The following is a 19,670-nucleotide window of genomic DNA, read 5'->3' as shown; positions in this document are numbered from 1 at the left end:
AACTAACAGAGTGCGCAATAGCAAGTATATGGCACCGTAACTTTGTCTAGTTATTGAAAAAAAATTACCCCTCCCCCTGTGTTTTTTTAAGTAAAAGCCAGAACTTCACAACTTATGATTCCTCAGTTTTGACGGCATTGGGTATTTTTATAGTAACCAGTAGTATCAACTTTATCGCAGATTTCAACATTAAATTGCAAAGTACTTAGTTCCAACCACCATATTATTTGCCAGAGCAATGTTCAGATAATTGCACATTGGAATCTCAGGATCTGATACTGACAGAGCACAAATTCAAAGGTTTGTGCACATTCCCAAAATATTACCCAACACAACTTCTTTTAAAGAGAGAATTAATTCCTTCAGCAACAAAAATGAAGAATAGGCTTTCCTCATAATAATCCTCCAGCATCAGAAGGAAGGCACAAATTGTCATGTCTCTGCAGAAGTCCTAATGTAAAGCTGAATATTGAACAACATTCTTAAAACCAAGGATGTACATTAGAAAGGCCTGTCAAGCCTGCTCTGCCATTAAATGAGATCATGGCTGATCTCCATCTACCTGCCTTTTCCTTTTTTTCCCCTACTGTTAAAAAAAAACAACCTTGTCTTAAAAAAAAATTACTGAGGTAGTCTCCAGTGCTTCAATGGGCAGCAAATTCCACATATTTACCACCCTCTTGGAAAAACAGCTGCTCCTCATCTTCATCCTAAAGAGGCTATGTCCCCTAGTTCTGGTCTCCCCACCAATGGAAACAGCTTACCTTCCTATATCTTATCTATGCCTTACATAATTTTATGTTTCTACAAGATACCCTCTCATTTTTCTAAATTCCAGCAAATACAGTCACAAACGAGTCAATTTCTCCTCATGGACTAAACCCCTCATCTCTGCATTCAACCTGGTGAACCTCTGCAATGCCTCCAAAGCCAGTACATCTTTTCTCAAGTAAAGAGACCAAAACTGTATGCAGTACTCTAGCTGCAGCCTAACCAGTACCTTGTACAGTTGCAACATAACCTCCCTGCTCCTAAATTCAATCCCTCTGGCAATGAAGGCCAACATTCCATTTACCTTTTTTGATAGCCTGTGACACCTGTAAACAACGGTGGAAAAATATGCTTTTAGAAATAATCCCATCTAGAAAAAACAATTTTATGATAGTTTATTAACTATATTTGCTCCTCAATAACATTACTTGATAAACTGAACAGATAGGTGGTCCAATTCATCTGGTTTGACAGTCATAAATTTATATGAAATAAACTTGTTTCGTGCTCATGATATACAATAAGGCACCATTAACATTTAGAATTCCTTGCAAGAAAATAGTATACAAAACGTAAGAACCAAGTTTGTGTTTAATTTCTGTTTAAAACAGCAGCATTGTCAAAATATTAAAGTTTTCCAAGATATATTTAAATGGAATTATTGACCAGTGAAACAATTCACAATTATAAAAGAATCCAAAAAATGTTTGGTTGGTCAGATGTTAACATTAAAATTATAGGCTTTGATTTTATACAAAGAATAAAATATACATACTTGGCTCATTTGAAAAAAGATGAAAGTATATTTGAGTGTCATGTAGCTGAAATACAGATAATAAAAGTGCAATGAAGTACCTTATGATGTCCATCTCATCTCCTGAAAACAGTATATTGCATCTGATTGCTTATAGGAAAAGTGATTTTTTGCACCCTTTGCTTAACCTTTAACATGATGGTATGTCCGGGTAGGTTCTAATCTAAAGCTGCCAAACAAATTCAAAAGTAGATCATTTTGCTGATTCAGCTTGGTGACTTTCTCAAAATGGAAAGTGGCCCTGACTATATGCCAATATTATAAAGCTTGGACTGCTTTTAAAATATTGGCATATGTTGAAATGTGCTTACAAAATCATTTAATGCAAGAGCACAGTGATATACTTTTTCATCTCACAAACACAAGAACTGTAATTCTGTGAGATATACAAAACTAAAGTTGGTTGCAAATCTTGGGGAATTCTCTTGGAGTTAAAATATTGTTTGTTCTAAACAGAAGGATTCTGGCATAATCATAAATCATTCATTACTTTTCACATGTTACAAAGTATATTTCTGAAAAAAGTGAACACCATTTCACCTTACAGATGAAAAGGTGTATTAATTGGTCATTCTCATCAAAATAATAACATCTCTGCTTCGCAAAACCTTAATTCTAATCACATTTTTTTTTAAATTAGAAAGCAACAAACAAAAATATTAGCATCAGGGATTCCAGAACTGGCCTTAGCTCAGTTCATTTTTAAAAAACTGACAGGAGCACATTGCACAGAGCTTTCATTTGAACATACACAAAGCTATAGAACCATTAATGTGTAAAACTGGTAGTTTAAGTGCATGAGAGGGCAGTGGAATTTAAGAAACTTAATTTTGATTGAAATTTCATCTCTCTCCAAAGTTTTACAGAAATATGGGAAGGAGCAGGCAGCTAACCTTGTCCGTGGAGGAAAGTTGGCAATTTAAATATTTCAATGAGTCTACTTGCCCATTATTTAATCTGCTTCACAAATTTAAATGTAGACAGCTTGGCTACTCACATCTCTAGAATTCCAACAATTAAAGCAAGGCAGACCAGAGCTGCAAGAAAGTGTTTGCTGCATTGCTTTATGGATCAGGAGAAGCACATTTTTTTCTCAATTTGAACTCTCTTAAAACAGTCTCCAAGATCAGATTAACAATCAGATCGATCCGGTCTTGGTTTAATTGGAATATCTTCAGCATTAATAATTAAATTAGCTCCAAGAGCGAAGCACAAACAGTCACTTTGAACAAGAAATTAGACTACATGGGGCCCACCAGACAATGCAACATGGCATGTACTCAATTAAATGATTTTCCTGATGTAATCAGAAGCATTAATGAAATGCAGACCAAATTCTGTTCCATGGAAGATTACAGAGAAGTGCAGGTATTTATACATCCAATATTCAAATTCAATGGCATTTTAGCAATATTCACATCACACAAAAGGTAAAAATGCAATAAAAATAAATTCAAGACAGTGATGAACTGGAAAATTATGATCTCTAAAATACCTCTTCATATGCAAAACAGGTGTGAATGAAATTATACACGCAAAATGAAATTAAATGACAGAATCATGCATTACAAATAGTTATTGTTTAGACTTCAAAAATAGTATGAGGTTTTTTGCCATCTAGGACTCCTAAAATGTGGAAAAAATATCTGTACAATCCCTTAAAATCACTGATGTTTGACAAATATTCCTATTTAACCATGACAGACAATTTTCAGCACTGAAAAAGATACTCTATATGGGATACGTATTTACAATGGGTTGCAACCATTTATGTTAAACAAGGTCTGCAGATGCTGGGGTGGAGTGGAATACACAACCGTACTGGATAAACTCAGCAGGTCACATAGCATCCATAGGAAGTAAAGGTTAATTAACATTTCTGTCTTGGACCCTTTGTCAGGTATACTTCACCCTTTACTTCCTATGGATATTGCATGACCTACTGAATTTATCCAGCATTTTTGTACATTGCAAGCTTTGATGTATTATGATGCAACTCCTTTCAGATGGTGGGAAAAAAATCCTGTCAAAATGTTTGTTTTCCATTTATTGAAATACTAATATTAAAGTACATGCTGCACTGTTTAAAAACAGGGCTTTGACATTTGCAAACTAACCTCCAATATTTCACTTTATTATATGAACCTTTCAATGGCTCGTGGAAAAGCATCATACACTTGTCTAGAAACTAGACATTCGCTGCTAATAAATTCCATGAAAATCACCCTTAATTTCATCTGTTAAATTTGTATTTCACATGTTTATACACTGCCTTTAATGACCACAAAATAATTTATGTTAGCATTTACAATGTTGAAGGCTCTTATGTTTGATCACTATAACTCCAACATGGATTGAGTGGATGACATTTTAAAATAAATTGAAGAAAGCATAAAAGAAGTTGTTTTGTGCCACAATCATTTGGAGATTTCTCTTTAAATGTGTAAATAAAATTGTTCCATCAGTTAAATGCATCCTAAATTGTACAATCTATAAAACAATTCTAGCTTTTTTATTTTAGGTAATTAGCTGCACACAGTAAACCTCTGGACTCCAGAAATCCCAGTAATCTTTGATAGCGTGTCATACATAAAACTAAAGATGGGTACATTTTCACTACTTCAAAGAACTTGAATTAATTATTCATTATTAATTACGGGTGGGGGGATATTTATCCCTTCCAACATGCGCCCCCCCCCCCCCCGTAATGTTTTAAAGCACAAAATCGATCAAGGATATAACTTTTTTTTCAAGAATATGCTTTTGCAAATAAAAGAACAAGAAAATTTCTGAACAGAATGGAGATAGACTCAGAAATGAAATAGTTGCATCAACATTACCAAGTTCTCTGTACAAGTGGTAATTTGGTAAGTTTACAGGTACCGAATACAACTTTAAATGTGTAAGGAAAAATAGAGCATTACAAAAGTATTAAATGAAGAAAAGTGAGTTGCATGTCCTTATACCAAATTAAATTCCTTCAGGTTTAATTGTAGGATTGTGTCCTTGACAGCAGCAAAGACAAATCGTATATTTTCTGTATCTGTGGCACATGTGAAGTGAGAGTAGATGACCTTTTCTTTGTCTGGATTCTGATTCTGGTAAGTCTTCAAGATGAAATCTCGAGCAGCTTTGGCATCTTGTTGAGGTCCTGAAATACATGAGTAATGCAGTTATACCTTTAATATTACTGAGACATCACTGAACAAGTAAAATAAATATAAATAGACCTTACTAAAGCCAGTGTTATGAGCCCAGAGGACTCAAAAACCCAGCAACCATAGAAATTCACCAAGACAATGGTTACTTAAACAAGTTGCTTTTAATTTTCTTTAAAACAGGATCAAATTTCAACTTATTATTATTAACTTAAACCTCTTATAATTCTAAGCGCATGTCTATGTAATGTGTGTACGTTCAGGAAAATTCTTTGATTCACAGTCCAATCATTCACTTCTCACTTCTCCAAGTTCACCAGTGTTAGGCAATTCTTACACTATGCACAGAATTTAACATTTATGAATTTTCACCAGGCTCTGGTGCTTAAATGGTTACCTTTCAGAAAGGTTCTTGCTGATTTCAGAGAAAGATTTGTTGGACACAAACAAACTGATTCCCTCCGATCAGTCACTTCAGTGTCTTGCTGAAGAAACTTGCCCCGTCATGGGTTTTCCAAATGATAACCTCTTCTCCCAGGTCACCATAGAGTTCCTCTTGTTTCCTTTATTTCCTCTTGTAAGGGATACAAGAGTTTTCAACAGGCTGAACTCAGAACTCACAACCTGTCTTCAAAATGGGATCTTTCAACAACCCTGCCAGCTTATCATTTTTTACAGCCTCAACTGCTACTGCAGAACTGACTTTCTCTCTCTCTCTCCCCAAAAGAGAAATCATCTGTTTGTTTTTCCTCTCTGCTTGTAAAAAACCATACGACTTCTTACAGGTCTCCAAGCCTAATCTTTGAAAGATATTATCAGTATCGGAGCCTGGAATTTAGTGCCAGATCAATCAGCATTCTTCATTGCTTCTGCAAAGTTAACCAGAGCCTCAAGATCTAGCTTCAGCAAACCTCTTGCATTTTAAATGAGATGTCTTCTGTGAAGTTTTACTGTTTGTGAAGTACAACCTAAACTAAACCCCCACAATCTATCTCTTTTAAAGACATATTTATCCATAACCATTCTAACATACTCCATATTTTGTCTTGAATGCAGTGTGTACAGTATGACCCTTGGTGAGGGAACAGCAGTGGTATAACTTGCTCTATTTTCTGCCAAGTGAACTAATTAAAGCAAACGGAGGCACGGCAGGGCAACTTGCATAATCCGGAGTTACTATATTTTCACTCATATAATGTGCACACACATATAATGCACAGAAAATCAAATTGTAAAAATTATTTTTGTATAACATGCACATGCATATACTGCATGGGTGTAGTATTCTAAATTCCAACTGACAAAAGCAATTTGCATTTAAATGCGGGACATGCCAGTATCTGCCACAGTTAATCTCCTGCTATTCACATTCAATCCACTCCCACCAGAGGTGTCAAACACCCATTATAGAGATGATATCCTGATGTAACATATTAGCCAGATTTGGAGATCAATTAAAAAGATTGAAGACAGGCTTCAGAGTTAGGCAGGATTTTAATGCTAATATTGTCAAAATCAGAGTCACTTGATATGGTAATCTCCTCCCTCAGGGACAGGTCTGGACAATTAATATTGATAAGGTGTTGTGCCCGAGCCAGAATGTCCTGTTTTATAGGAATACCATGGCCTTCAGTCCAAAGAGATATTCCCAAGATCAAAATTTCCACACCTGCTATAAATTCTGAGCATTCTTTCATTACTACGATTACATTCCCACGCTTGCTATAACATTCCCATGCTAGCTATAAATTGCCAGTGCATCTTTCCCACAGCTGCTATAAATTGTGCGCATTCTTTCACTGACACTATTATATTCTCAAGCTCACTATAATACTCCCAGGCTCACTATAAATTGACGGTGCCTCTTTCCCATGGGATGCTATAAACTGTGTGCATTCTTTCAATGCCACTATTCTCACGCCCGCTATTAATTGTGGACATTCTTTCATGTAAAAATAATTTCATATAATGCACACACACATATAACGTGTGTGTCTGCTTTGTAAAATAAACATATAACGCACGCTTTATATGTGTAAAAATACGGCGTGCAGGAAATGTTGACGGCTGGGGAAGGCCAACTTATGGAGCTTCAACAAGGGCTGTTGTCCTTGCAGGGCATCCACAAAGTTGCGCGTTTTTGGACAGTGCATTTTATGAAGCAATCATCCCAAAACTTGGAAGAGTGCAGGCTGAATGGGAACCACTGAATGATTTTTTTGGGGAATATTTTATTTATTCAACATATATAATATCAAGTATTTAACAATAATATACCATAGTAACATAATAGAATGTTAACAAATATATGCTGAAAATATATATAGGAAAAAAAACTAAAATCTAAGATCTAAACACTAAAATAAAATTAAGAAAAATACTACCTACTACAAATAAACCCCTGTTAATCCACCCACCTAAACTAGTCTAATCCCAAAACTAAAATATATGATATTTCATTATAAAATGAATACAAGTCATTAATTCAGATTGCATCAGTTGACACTCAGAGACCTCAAAAACATGATAAAATTATTAAACCTTCAGGGAAAGCTGAATCTATCGTCTTATGAATAAACAAAAGTCCGGTCTTTTTAATAATGAAGAATTCAATCTCCATCTATAAGCTGGATGTTGTTTTTGTGCAAATTCCAACTCAATCAGAAGAGAATGATCAGCTATTAATCTAGTTCTATAATCCACACCAATCACTCTTGATTGATTTTGAGCTGAAAGCAAAAAATCAATTCTAGAATATATATCAAACCTGATATAATAAAGAATAATCCCTATCCTAAGGATGCATTCTTCTCCATATATCAATTAGATTAAAATCTTTAATTAAAGATAACAATGTATTAGTCACCTTTGATTTCACTATATTTCTTGAAGATTTATCCAATACAGGTTCTAGACAAAAGTTAAAATCACCACCCACCAAAACATTTTCCTCTCTATTTAATAAATTTAAAAAAGTATCCTGTATAAATTTCTGATCATCTAAATTTGGTGCATAAATATTCAATAAAGTCCATTCTTCAGCGAATATTTGAAAATTTACTATGATATACCTTCCTGCCAGGTCTGTAATTACATTTTGAATTTTATCTGTTAAATTTTTTAAATTAAAATTACTACTCCCCTCGCTTTAGAATTAAATGTAGAGAAAGCTACCTGGCCTACCCAATTTATTTTCAATTTTAAATGTTCATTTTCAGTTAAGTGAGTCTCTTGTAAAAAAGCCATATCTACTCCTAATTTCTTGATATACAATAAAACCACCTTTCTTTTTATGGGTCTGTTAATCCCATTAATATTAAAACTCAATATCTTAACTGTTTTACCCATTATTTTCATCTATAGATTTTAACAAATTTTTATCATACAATCCTGTCCAGGAAGAATTCCCATAAATTAAATTGTTCTGGGGTATCATCATCTGCAATCCAAAAAACACAGAATTTATTCAAAATACAAACATTATTAAAAATATTAAGCTAACAAAAAAATAATAATAATATCAAATCCCTCCCTCCTCAAAATGCCAGAAGAATCAGCATTACCACCCTCCATTTTACAGGTCATGGTCAAACCACGAAAACACATGCAGTCGTCAGAAACTAACAAATACAACCCCCCGACTCCCGTGGGAAAAAGAAAAATCATTATAGATAGAGGAGAACATACTTCCCATTTATTAATAAATCATTTCAACAAGTCCTCTTGTGGTAATCGAGCCTTGGGCAAGTCTTTAACAAAATCTTCAGCCTGAATAAAATTGGTGAAGAAGACATTCTGCTGATGTGGCATAAATACATTCAATGTAGCTGGATATACAGCACAAACCTGTAACCTTTATCATATAAAGCCTTCTTAACCAGATTAAACTCTTTCTTTCTCTTCAAAAGAGCTGTGCTCAAATTAGAGTTAAAAAATATCTTATCACCCTTGTGGTTTAAAGGTCCATGTTCTTTAGCTCTTCTCATTGCCAAACCATGTATCTTCTCTCTATCTTGATGATTTAGAAATCTGATCAGAGACAAAGGTCTCTGATTTGGTCCCGGTTTTGGTTGGAGAGGTCTATGGGCTCTCTCAAACAAAATTCTCTCTTCAAATTTTCTCATCCATATATTTCTGGTATCCAATCTTGGAAAAAAACTAATTATATTTTGACCTTCTTTGCCTTCAGACATTCCAACAATTTTAAGATTATTCCTTCTACTATAATTTTCCAAGTTATCAACCTTCTCCAATAATTTTTCATTCATAGAAACCAAAGCAGTAACAGTACCTTCATTAACATTTGTTCTTTCCACAATACATTGAACTTCTTCACAGTCATCTTGAATTCTTCTAATTTATTAACCCTTTGTGAAATGTTATTTATTAATTTGGTCAAGTCAATTTTAGTTTGTTGTATGTCTCCAATTAAAATTTTTAAATTATTTTCCATTGCGTTCGTGTTTATCAATTTTAGTCTCAATTTTATCCATTTCTTTCTTTAAAAACTTTGCCTTAACTTTAAATTCTTCTTCTTCTGTGCTTGTATCTTCCTCTTCACTTGGTGAATCATCTTCTATACCAGGTAGGTCTTCTTCTTCCACAACTGGAGCGCTGGACTGGCCCCTTAAGAGGGATGAAGATTTTTTTCCTGTTTTTCATTCACAGCACGCATGCGCGAGGAGTTGCGCATGTGCAGTGTGGACATACCTTTCCCAATGGCACCATCTTTGCAGAGAGCCACAGGGATGGCTCCATGAGATGGTCCCTCTCCATGTCTGTCTTCAGCTACTCCAGGAAAAATTCCAGCAGCCAGCTTCACTGAGAAGGTAGGCCCAGGTTCTTTTTCTTTCCTCGGTTCGCATTTTTCTTGCGGAGTAGTTGTTACAAACACCCTTTTTCAGCAGAGGGACAGCCTGAAGACTACCTGGATGCATCCCCGATCCAAGCACTGGCACCTCCTGGACTACGTCCTAGTGCGAGAAAGAGTCAAATGAGATGTACTCCACACCAGGGTCATGCCCAGCTGCAAGCTCAACCTTCACTTCAAGCCAAAGTCCAGGAACAGTAAAGCCCCCAGAAAGAGGTACAATGTTGGAAACTAGCAGTCAGACAAAGTGAGAGGAAACTTCCAGGCAAACCTCAAAGCAAAGCTTTAGGATGCAATCCGCCTCATGGACTCGTCCCCTGAAACCCTCTGGGATCAGCTGAAGACTGCCATACTGCAATCCACTGAAGAGGTACTGGGCTTCTCCTCCAGGAATAACAAGGACTGGTTCGATGAAAACAACCAGGAAATCCAGGAGCTGCTGGCAAAGAAGCAAGCTGCCCACCAGGCTCACCTAGCAAAGCCGTCGTGGCCAGAGAAGAAACGAGCCTTCCGTCGCGCATGCAGCCATCTTCAGCGCAAACTCCGGGAGATCCAAAATGAGTGGTGGACTAGCCTCGCCAAACAAACCCAGCTCAGCGCGGACATTGGCGACTTCAGGGGTTTCTACGAGGCTCTAAAGGCTGTGTACGGCCCCTCACCCCAAGTCCAAAGCCCGCTGCGCAGCTCAGATGGCAAAATCCTCCTCAGCGACAAGATCTCCATCCTCAACCGATGGTCAGAACACTTCCAATCTCTTTTCAGTGCCAACCGCTCAGTCCAAGAATCCGCCCTGCTCCAGCTCCCTCAACAGCCCTTAAGGCTAGAGCTGGATGAGGTCCTCACCCGGGAATAGACATATAAGGCAATTGAACAACTGAAAAGTGGCAAAGCAGCAGGTATGGATGGAATCCCCCCAGAGGTCTGGAAGAATGGCGGCAAAACTCTGCATGCCAAACTGCATGAGTTTTTCAAACTCTGCTGGGACCAAGGAAAGCTGCCTCAGGACCTTCGTGATGCCATCATCATCACCCTGTACAAAAATAAAGGCGAGAAATCAGACTGCTCAAACTACAGGGGAATCACGCTGCTCTCCATTGCAAGCAAAATCTTCGCTTGGATTCTCCTAAATAGAATAATACCTAGTGTCGCCGAAAATGTTCTCCCAGAATCACTGTGCGGCTTTCGCGCAAACAGAGGAACTACCGACATGGTCTTTGCCCTCAGACAGCTCCAAGAAAAGTGCAGAGAACAAAACAAAGGACTCTACATCACCTTTGTTGACCTCACCAAAGCCTTCGACACCGTGAGTAGGAAAGGGCTTTGGCAAATACTAGAGCGCCTCGGATGCCCCCAAAGTTCCTCAACATGGTTATCCAACTGCACGAAAACCAACAAGGTCGGGTTAGATACAGCAATGAGCTCTCTGAACCTTTCTCCATTAACAATGGCGTGAAGCAAGGCTGCGTTCTCGCACCAACCCTCTTTTCAATCTTCTTCAGCATGATGCTGAAACAAGCCATGAAAGACCTCTACAATGAAGACGCTGTTTACATTCGGTACCGCACGGATGGCAGTCTCTTCAATCTGAGGCGCCTGCAAGCTCACACCAAGCCACAAGAGCAACTTGTCCGTGAACTACTCTTTGCAGACGATGCCGCTTTAGTTGCCCATTCAGAGCCAGCTCTTCAGCGCTTGACGTCCTGTTTTGCGGAAACTGCCAAAATGTTTGGCCTGGAAGTCAGCCTGAAGAAAACTGAGGTCCTCCATCAGCCAGCTCCCCACCATGTCTACCAGCCCCCCCACATCTCCATCGGGCACACAAAACTCAAATCGGTCAACCAGTTTACCTATCTCGGCTGCACCATTTTATCGGATGCAAGGATCGACAACGAGATAGACAACAGACTCGCCAAGGCAAATAGCGCCTTTGGAAGACTACACAAAAGAGTCTGGAAAAACAACCAACTGAAAAACCTCACAAAGATTAGCGTATACAGAGCCATTGTCATACCCACACTCCTGTTCGGCTCCGAATCATGGGTCCTTTACCGGCATCACTTATGGCTCCTAGAACGCTTCCACCAGCGTTGTCTCCGCTCCATCCTCAACATTCATTGGAGCGACTTCATCTCCAACATCGAAGTACTGGAGATGGCAGAGGCCGACAGCATCGAATCCACGCTGCTGAAGAACAAACTGCGCTGGGTAGGTCACGTCTCCAGAATGGAGGACCATTGCCTTCCCAAGATCGTGTTATATGGCGAGCTCTCCACTGGCCACCGAGACAGAGGTGCACCAAAGAAGAGGTACACCAAAGAAGAGGTACAAGGACTGCCTAAAGAAAGCTCTTGGTGCCTGCCACATTGATCATCGCCAGTGGGCTGATATCGCCTCAAACCGTGCATCTTGGCGCCTCACAGTTGGGCGGGCAGCAACCTCCTTTGAAGAAGACCGCAGAGCCCACCTCACTGTCAAAAGACAAAGGAGGAAAAACCCAACACCCAACACCAACCAACCAATTTTCCCTTGCAACCGCTGCAACCGTGTCTGCCTGTCCCGCATCGGACTTGTCAGCCACAAACGAGCCTGCAGCTGACGTGGACATTACCCCTGCATAAATCTTCGTCCGCGAAGCCAAGCCAAAGAAGAAGAGTTTTGAAATTTTTTTTCTTTTCTCGGTGGCAGTTTATTCTCAATTGTCGACACTTAGATGAACTTTAAAATAATTTTAATAATAAAAACTTTACTTAATTAGTACTTTTTTAAAAATTAAAATCCCCGGGAGTTGTAAGGGTGCACTGCATTCCCTACGGCATCACTGACCTCCCCATTGACTGACTGATAGATAAAAAATAAATAAATGCAGGACAGCATCTTGCTTGCTAACCAGTATTCAGTTCTGATGATAGGGGTGAGCCTCCCTCTTGGGAGATGCAGCGGTGCCAAGAATTTAGCACCATGGATGACTCAACCATTTCAGGAAAGGAGAAGAAACTATTAAGGGATTCTACAGTTGAGAGAACAGATAGGCATTTCTTCACTCGCAGATATTTCCCTTCTGTTGCCACAGTCAAGGATGACATTCAAGTAGCTGCAAACATTACGGAGGGAGGTAGTGAACAAATCAGAGGTCAACTGAGCAACAATAGCATGGGTAGAAAGGGGGGTGATGTCCTGCAGCAGAATTTAAGGAGTTAGGAGAGAGACTGAGGGTAGCACAGCTCACTTAGCGGTTAGCACAATGCAGCGACCCACAGTCAATCTGGTGTTGTCTATCAGGAGTTTGTACATTCCCCCATGAGTGCATGGGTTTCCTCCCACCCTCAGGGTTGGTACATTTTGCACTATGGGCTGGAAAGCCCTGTTACCGTGCTCTATCTCCAAATTAATTTTTTTAAAATATTAAACAGCATCTTCAAAGGAAGGAATCTCCAGTTACTCCTGATGACACTTGCCAGGGAATATAAGGCGAGAAGAATAGATGAATGCCTGGATGAAGGTCTCTAGATTTCAGGGGCACAGAGTTTAGTTTACAGGAAGATTAGCTTGATATTGACCATATAGCTTGCTCCCTTCATGGGAGTGGAACCATAATAATTGTCTATAAGCGTTCAAGCTAGATTAGCAGCAGGTGGAAATTTGAGCCAAGGTTTAGCAGGTGGTGGAAAATAGAACTGCAAAGGGAAGGGAGAAAGTTGAAAAAGCAGTGAAAACATTAGAAAGTAGGCAATTAAGTATTATGCTTGGGCTAAATGGTTGGAATGTAGGTGATGAAGAAGAGTTTATTAAGGGCAAGGACATCGAAGGCCTGGGCAGCTTTTAGACAAACGTAACTTAAAGAGGGTCAGAAACAGAAACATTACTGATTACAAGATGAAATAAACGGATGGGAGATTTAAAGAAGGGGAGTTGGGAATATTGGTAAAGAAACACCACAGCTGCGAGGAGAGAAGGTTCATCAAAAAGGTTATACCGCTGAGCACACAGTTGGGAGTATTCCATTGTTCCCATGAAGAGGAGAACTACTGAATGGAGAGGCCTTTGAACATTATGGCATATAAAGGGAAGCAAATGGCAAAAGGAAGTTGATACAAATTGAGAGCTATTAACAATGTAGCAGGAAGTCTTGAATTGGAAATGCAAGTTTGGCAGTGACATAACAGCGAAATTACGGAAGACTGTATGAAAAATAATTAGTGGCGAAATCAAAACAAATCATCAGGTGTTTTGTTAATACATGAAGGGCAAGTGATTACTTAAGGATAAAGACTTCAGAGATCAAAGAGGGAACCTGTGTATAAAGTTCCGCTATGTGGGTAAGATTTATTAATGAGCATTTTATGAGAAGATGAAATCAAACTGTAGTTAAATAGAATGAAAACAAAGAATGGATAAAAATAGGATAAACATTTTAAAAGAGGAAATATTAAGAAATTTATTTGAAGATTGATGAATTAAAACTGCTTTAAAAGGCTCTAAAGTATCAATTATACACATTTCCATCTTCTTTTGTTCTTGAAGTAGTACTGGAGAAGTATTCCAGTTGTTCAAAGAAAAGAAGTGAAAAACTAATTTTAACTTTGAGGAGAGGTAAATATTTGGAATCCAATCCAAAGACATTACAACCTTCATTTGGAAAGATGCAGATTAGTTCCATTAACAGAATGAGTTTGTTAACAGAAGATCATGTCCAACTAATGATCAGTTGTTAAATGCAACAACAAGCAAAGTCAACAAACACAGCAATGCGTTTGATGTGGTCTCTAGGGATTTTAGTTACTTGATCAACAGAATGGACTACCCAATAATGAGGTGCTGGCAAAAAAAAATCATTAAATTGTTCAGGAAATAATGAGATGCTATAACTAATATAAGCCAATTGGCACTCATCAGTAATCTTTCAGTCTTTCAGTTTTCTTCTTGCTAGACACTGGAAAAATATTCTGATCAACAGTCACAGACCATAACGCTGGCCCTTCCACTTTCCACAGATGGTACCAACTTGCTGCATTTCCCCCCCACCCCTGCCCCAGGGTTTCTGCTTTTATAACTAATTCCTCACTGGCAGCACCTTCACTCTGTCCACTGCAACACTGGGCATCTCCCAGTGGCGAACAATTTCAATTCCGCTCCCAATCTCCATGCCGACATACACGTCCTTGGCCTCATGCACTGTCAAACCAAAGCCACCCATAAATTGGAAGAGCAACATGTAGTATTTCATCTGGGCATTCTCCAATCAACCTTGACTTATCCAGTTTTTGTTAGGCCCCTCCCCTGTGTTCCTCTCATCCTCACCCCTGTCTCCTTTCCTCCAACTCACTACTACTCCTCTCTCCATTCAGAGAGCTATATCTCCCCTCCCCACCCCCCCAATCACATCACAACTTTTTCCTCTTGTGCCCTCCCACCCATATCCACCTATGTCTGCTTGCCTGTGGGCCTGTGATCCTCCCCCCCACTGTTTTATTCAGGTGCCTGCCTGCTTTTTGCTCATACCTTGACAAAGGGCTCAGGCCTGAAACTTTGGTTATGTATCTTTATCTTTGTTGCAATAAGAATGCTGCATGCCTTGCTGTGTTTCTCCAGCATATACCATACTCATTTCCAATGCCAGAACACCAAATGCAATATTTTCACCTTGCCTTCTGATATCTGGCCTAATTCTAACAGCTCTTCCAGTAAAATAAGCCCTCACTTAACCAAGATCACACTCTTATTCATAATGATCTTTAAATTAAACAAGACCAGTTGAAATTAATGCAGTAATACTCAAATTAAGAATAAAATAAATCACAACATAAGAAAGTACTCTCAAAAAAGCTTCACAACTTCAGCCATTATTAACTCTGGGGTAACCAAATGAATTAAATTATACCCAATAAAACACTCACCATTATATTCTGGGAAATAATCAACTAGATGAGAATGCATGATCTTCTCTTCCAGGAGATCTTTCTTGTTTAAGAAGAGAATGACCGAGGAGCTATGAAACCAGGGGTAGGTGATAATCGTCTTAAATAATGCTTTACTCTCCTCCATTCGGTTCTAAAAGTAAAACACAAAGCATTTTTGCATTAACAGTCAAGACATAACAAAAGAAAAGGACACATTCCCCATGTATCTATGCTTCAGAACTTTCCCAATAAAGTCAAGGAAGTCTATTCTGTGCAAGTCAAAAAAGCTGCATTGTTTGCTTATATACAAAAACAGCACAAAATTTCCTCCAGTAGTCTGTATTAATTTTTGTGATGCAAACAAGGCCATCCTTTATTGCCCATTCCTCTTTGTTTATGATGCGGTGGTGAGCCATGGATATACATCTGCTGGAGATAGCCCCACGATGCTTCCAGATTTTAGATCCAGTAGCAATGAAGGAGCAGAGATACATTTCCACGAGAGGAATAATGTGTCCTTGGAGGGAAAATCCACGTGCTGCCCTCATTCTTGGTGGCAGAAATGACAAGGTTGGAACGTGCTGAAGAGGGAGATCAGGTGGGTAATTCTTTTGTATTTTGTAGATGGTAGCTCTGTCACTACAGTCTGCCAATCATGGAAAAAATGAACGTTCAGGGCTGTTATACAGTGCTTCATCCTGGATGGTGTTGAGCTTACTGAGAATTACTGGAGTTGCACTGATCCAGGCAAGTAGAAATATTTTATTGTACTCCCGACTTCTGGGATGCCAGCAGATGAGTCACTCACCAGAATACCCAGCCTGTGACCTGCTCTTGTAGCCATAGTATAATGTGACAGGCCTAGTTGAGTGTCTAGTCAATAGTGACTTGATGGTAGGGGATTCATTCTGTCACAATAAAGTTGCTAAATGTCAATGTAAGAGTTAGTTTTTCTCTGGTTAAAAGAGGTTGTGTGTGTGAGATTAATGTTAATTGCTACTATCCATTTACTCCTGAATGTTGTCTAGGTTCTTGTTGTAGGCAAGCCTGACCAGTTCATTTTCTGGGAAGTTGTGAATAACTCGGTGAACATCCTCGTTTCTCATCTTAGGATGGAAATGTCACTGATAATGCAGTTAATGATGGCTAGACATACACCACTACCCTAAAAAAAAGTTCCTGCAGTTGAAATGACTGATTTGCAATACTAACAACCATCTTTGGGCAAGAGATCCAGCTCTGATCCACCCTTGCAGCTGTGGCATTTATTTCTTCGATCCATTGGCTGCAACCATTCAGCAATTCCCCCACAATTCCCTTTGACTTCGTTTACCAGATTTCCTTTGGTCAACTTGGTCAAACATTGCCTTGATGCAAGACAGCCATTCTCAGATGTTCTCCAGCAGAGGGTGGAACAGAATAATTCGAGTAAAACCCAATCATGTCAGCAGGAAAGCAGGTTATTGAAACCCAATCGGGTCAGCAGGAAAGCAGATTATTAAGTGCTACCTATTAACACTATTGGCAACATCTTTTATTATTTTGATGATATTTGAGGCAATTGAGAGATAATTAAATAGTTGAATTTGTTCTTTTTAAAAAAAAAAGGACAGGAGAAACCTGGGCAACTTTCCATTTGTCAGAAAGATGCCACTATTGCAACTTTACTGGAGCTGTTTGACTCGAAAAGTGAATGTCTTTAGTACCAAACCAGAATATCATCTGTTCTCCGAGCCTTTGTTTTATCCAGTGCCCTTCTGACAGAACTTTTGTACTGTTCTTCAACACTCACGATGAGTCTCACCTTTGTGATTCTTGGAGCCTTTTCCTCCCATCAACATTTAATTCCCATGTCAAGAAAAATGATTATGCTGCAGTAAGGAGTGGTTAATCCAAAGTTAAGTTGCAACCAAATAGCATATTAATATGTTTAAGTTTAAAGGAGAACTCACATCAGTTCATTTTATTTTACTCCAAAGAGACTTGATTTTGTGTTGAGTCATCCATACAGAGTAACATTGAAATGAAACAGAATCTACACCTTTTAAATTTACAGTTTAAAAAAAAATCTAATTTTGTTAAATTACCCTGGATTGGTATATTCACTTTTGACAAATATAGAAAAGTAATGATGGTCTAACTGCTGAGGGTTGGTCAAATTCCACTTCTTCCCATTCTTCTTCTTCTTCTTCTTCTTCTTCTTCACATTAAATAATTAATTAATTTGAGTTTAAGATCTAGTGAAGTGTCATTTTAAAGAAATATTTCAACAAAAAGACATTTGAATAATAGTTTAAATCTGAAGTTTAAAAGATGATAAACACACGTAACTTGCTGGAAATGACTTAATGGAAAGTTGTTTTTCTGCGAAAGGCTCTGAAACTTACTGCTTTAGCTTCAGATATCTTTTGTATTTGCTGTGCTTTTAAAGTCGGGTTCTTTTTCTGATCAGCCTGGACTGCCACCACCTTTTCCTCTCCCATCAATGCTCATTCAACACTGACCATTTTCAGCATTTTCTATTTTTATTTCAGACTTGATTTATATTTTACTGCAATTTTGTATGTAACTCCTCTCTCCAGTTCAAAATTATTTTCTCTGCCAAACAAGTCTGTTTCAATTACGTGATGAAAACTAATTTTTAAACTCTTCTTCTTTTCTTTGGCTTGGCTTCGCGGACGAAGATTTATGGAGGGGGTAAAAAAGTCCACGTCAGCTGTAGGCTCGTTTGTGGCTGACCAGTCCGATGCGGGACAGGCAGACACGATTGCAGCGGTTGCAAGGGAAAATTGGTTGGTTGGGGTTGGGTGTTGGGTTTTTCCTCCTTTGCCTTTTGTCAGTGAGGTGGGCTCTGCGGTCTTCTTCAAAGGAGGCTGCTGCCCGCCAAACTGTGAGGCGCCAAGATGCACGGTTTGAGGCGTTATCAGCCCACTGGCGGTGGTCAATGTGGCAGGCACCAAGAGATTTCTTTAGGCAGTGCTTGTACCTTTTCTTTGGTGCACCTCTGTCACGGTGGCCAGTGGAGAGCTCGCCATATAATACGATCTTGGGAAGGCGATGGTCCTCCATTCTGGAGACGTGACCCATCCAGCGCAGCTGGATCTTCAGCAGCGTGGACTCGATGCTGTCGACCTCTGCCATCTCGAGTACCTCGACGTTAGGGGTGTGAGCGCTCCAATGGATGTTGAGGATGGAGCGGAGACAACGCCGGTGGAAGCGTTCTAGGAGCCTAATTTTTAAACTAATCAGCAGCTAATTGCATCTGTGTAATTAATGGCAAGTGCACAGTTTGGCGGGCAGCAGCCTCCTTTGAAGAAGACCGCAGAGCCCACCTCACTGACAAAAGGCAAAGGAGGAAAAACCCAACACCCAACCCCAACCAACCAATTTTCCCTTGCAACCGCTGCAATCGTGTCTGCCTGTCCCGCATCGGACTGGTCAGCCACAAACGAGCCTGCAGCTGACGTGGACTTTTTACCCCCTCCATAAATCTTCGTCCGCGAAGCCAAGCCAAAGAAACATATGATTGGCTGTGAAGTTGACACAAACTCTGAAAAATGGTTATTTCCATTCTTTATTTGGAAGCAAAGCAATGATATGCATCTTCGGACACCGCTTTTTAAAGCCAATAGAGAAAAAATTCTTTAAAAATATGGGATGACACATTTTGTAATAAAAATTCAACATTTTCATCTTTCACGAATTCTTATATTAAATAACATGGCAGTACTTCTCAACATAGTCTGTAATTGGTCATTAATAATTACCTCATTATCACACTCAGCCAGGACCTGATCATATTCACTAAGTGCAACTAAGAAAATGATTGAGGTGACATTTTCAAAACAGTGAATCCACTTCCTTCGTTCTGACCTCTGACCTCCAACGTCTACCATCCTGCAAAGCAAAGGTTGAAATTGCAGTTTCCAATCAACATTATTAATCATCAAGATTCAAAAACTAAATAAATGTCACTGAAGTCAATCTTGAAAAATATGATTATATTTTGGAAGACTCAATGACTCATCCCAAATATCACCAACTCCAAATCAGGCTGAAACTAAATGCCAAATGTTATGTGCAAGAAAATCTTGACTGACTTTTTGAAAGCATTCTCTTACACAAGATGTTAGAATACGAACTGCAGCTAAACTGCTATT

General features: G+C 38.9%; 1 protein-coding gene across 8 annotated transcripts in view; it reads right to left on the bottom strand.

Annotated features, from left to right (window-relative positions):
- Positions 1-1,151: 1,151 nt before the first annotated feature.
- The window catches only part of LOC138760029 (guanine nucleotide-binding protein subunit alpha-14), a 175,985-nt gene continuing 157,466 nt past the window's right edge, over positions 1,152-19,670 (bottom strand). For 5 of the 8 annotated variants that reach the window (XM_069930487.1, XM_069930464.1, XM_069930475.1 and 2 more), the window contains 3 exons: positions 19,278-19,407; positions 15,508-15,661; positions 1,152-4,736 (listed from right to left, as the gene is read on the bottom strand). In XM_069930487.1, the coding sequence (XP_069786588.1) occupies positions 4,546-4,736; positions 15,508-15,661; positions 19,278-19,407 (475 nt within the window). In that variant the 3' untranslated portion in view covers positions 1,152-4,545. Of the gene's footprint in view, positions 4,737-5,157; positions 5,318-8,129; positions 8,183-8,223; positions 8,512-15,507; positions 15,662-19,277; positions 19,408-19,670 lie in introns of those variants that run through there. The other 3 variants (XM_069930471.1, XM_069930473.1, XM_069930483.1) reach the window with 3 other exon arrangements.

Source organism: Narcine bancroftii, chromosome 1 (genome assembly GCF_036971445.1).
Source record: "Narcine bancroftii isolate sNarBan1 chromosome 1, sNarBan1.hap1, whole genome shotgun sequence".
NCBI lineage: Eukaryota > Metazoa > Chordata > Chondrichthyes > Torpediniformes > Narcinidae > Narcine > Narcine bancroftii.
This window is presented reverse-complemented; position numbering and strand designations above follow the sequence as displayed.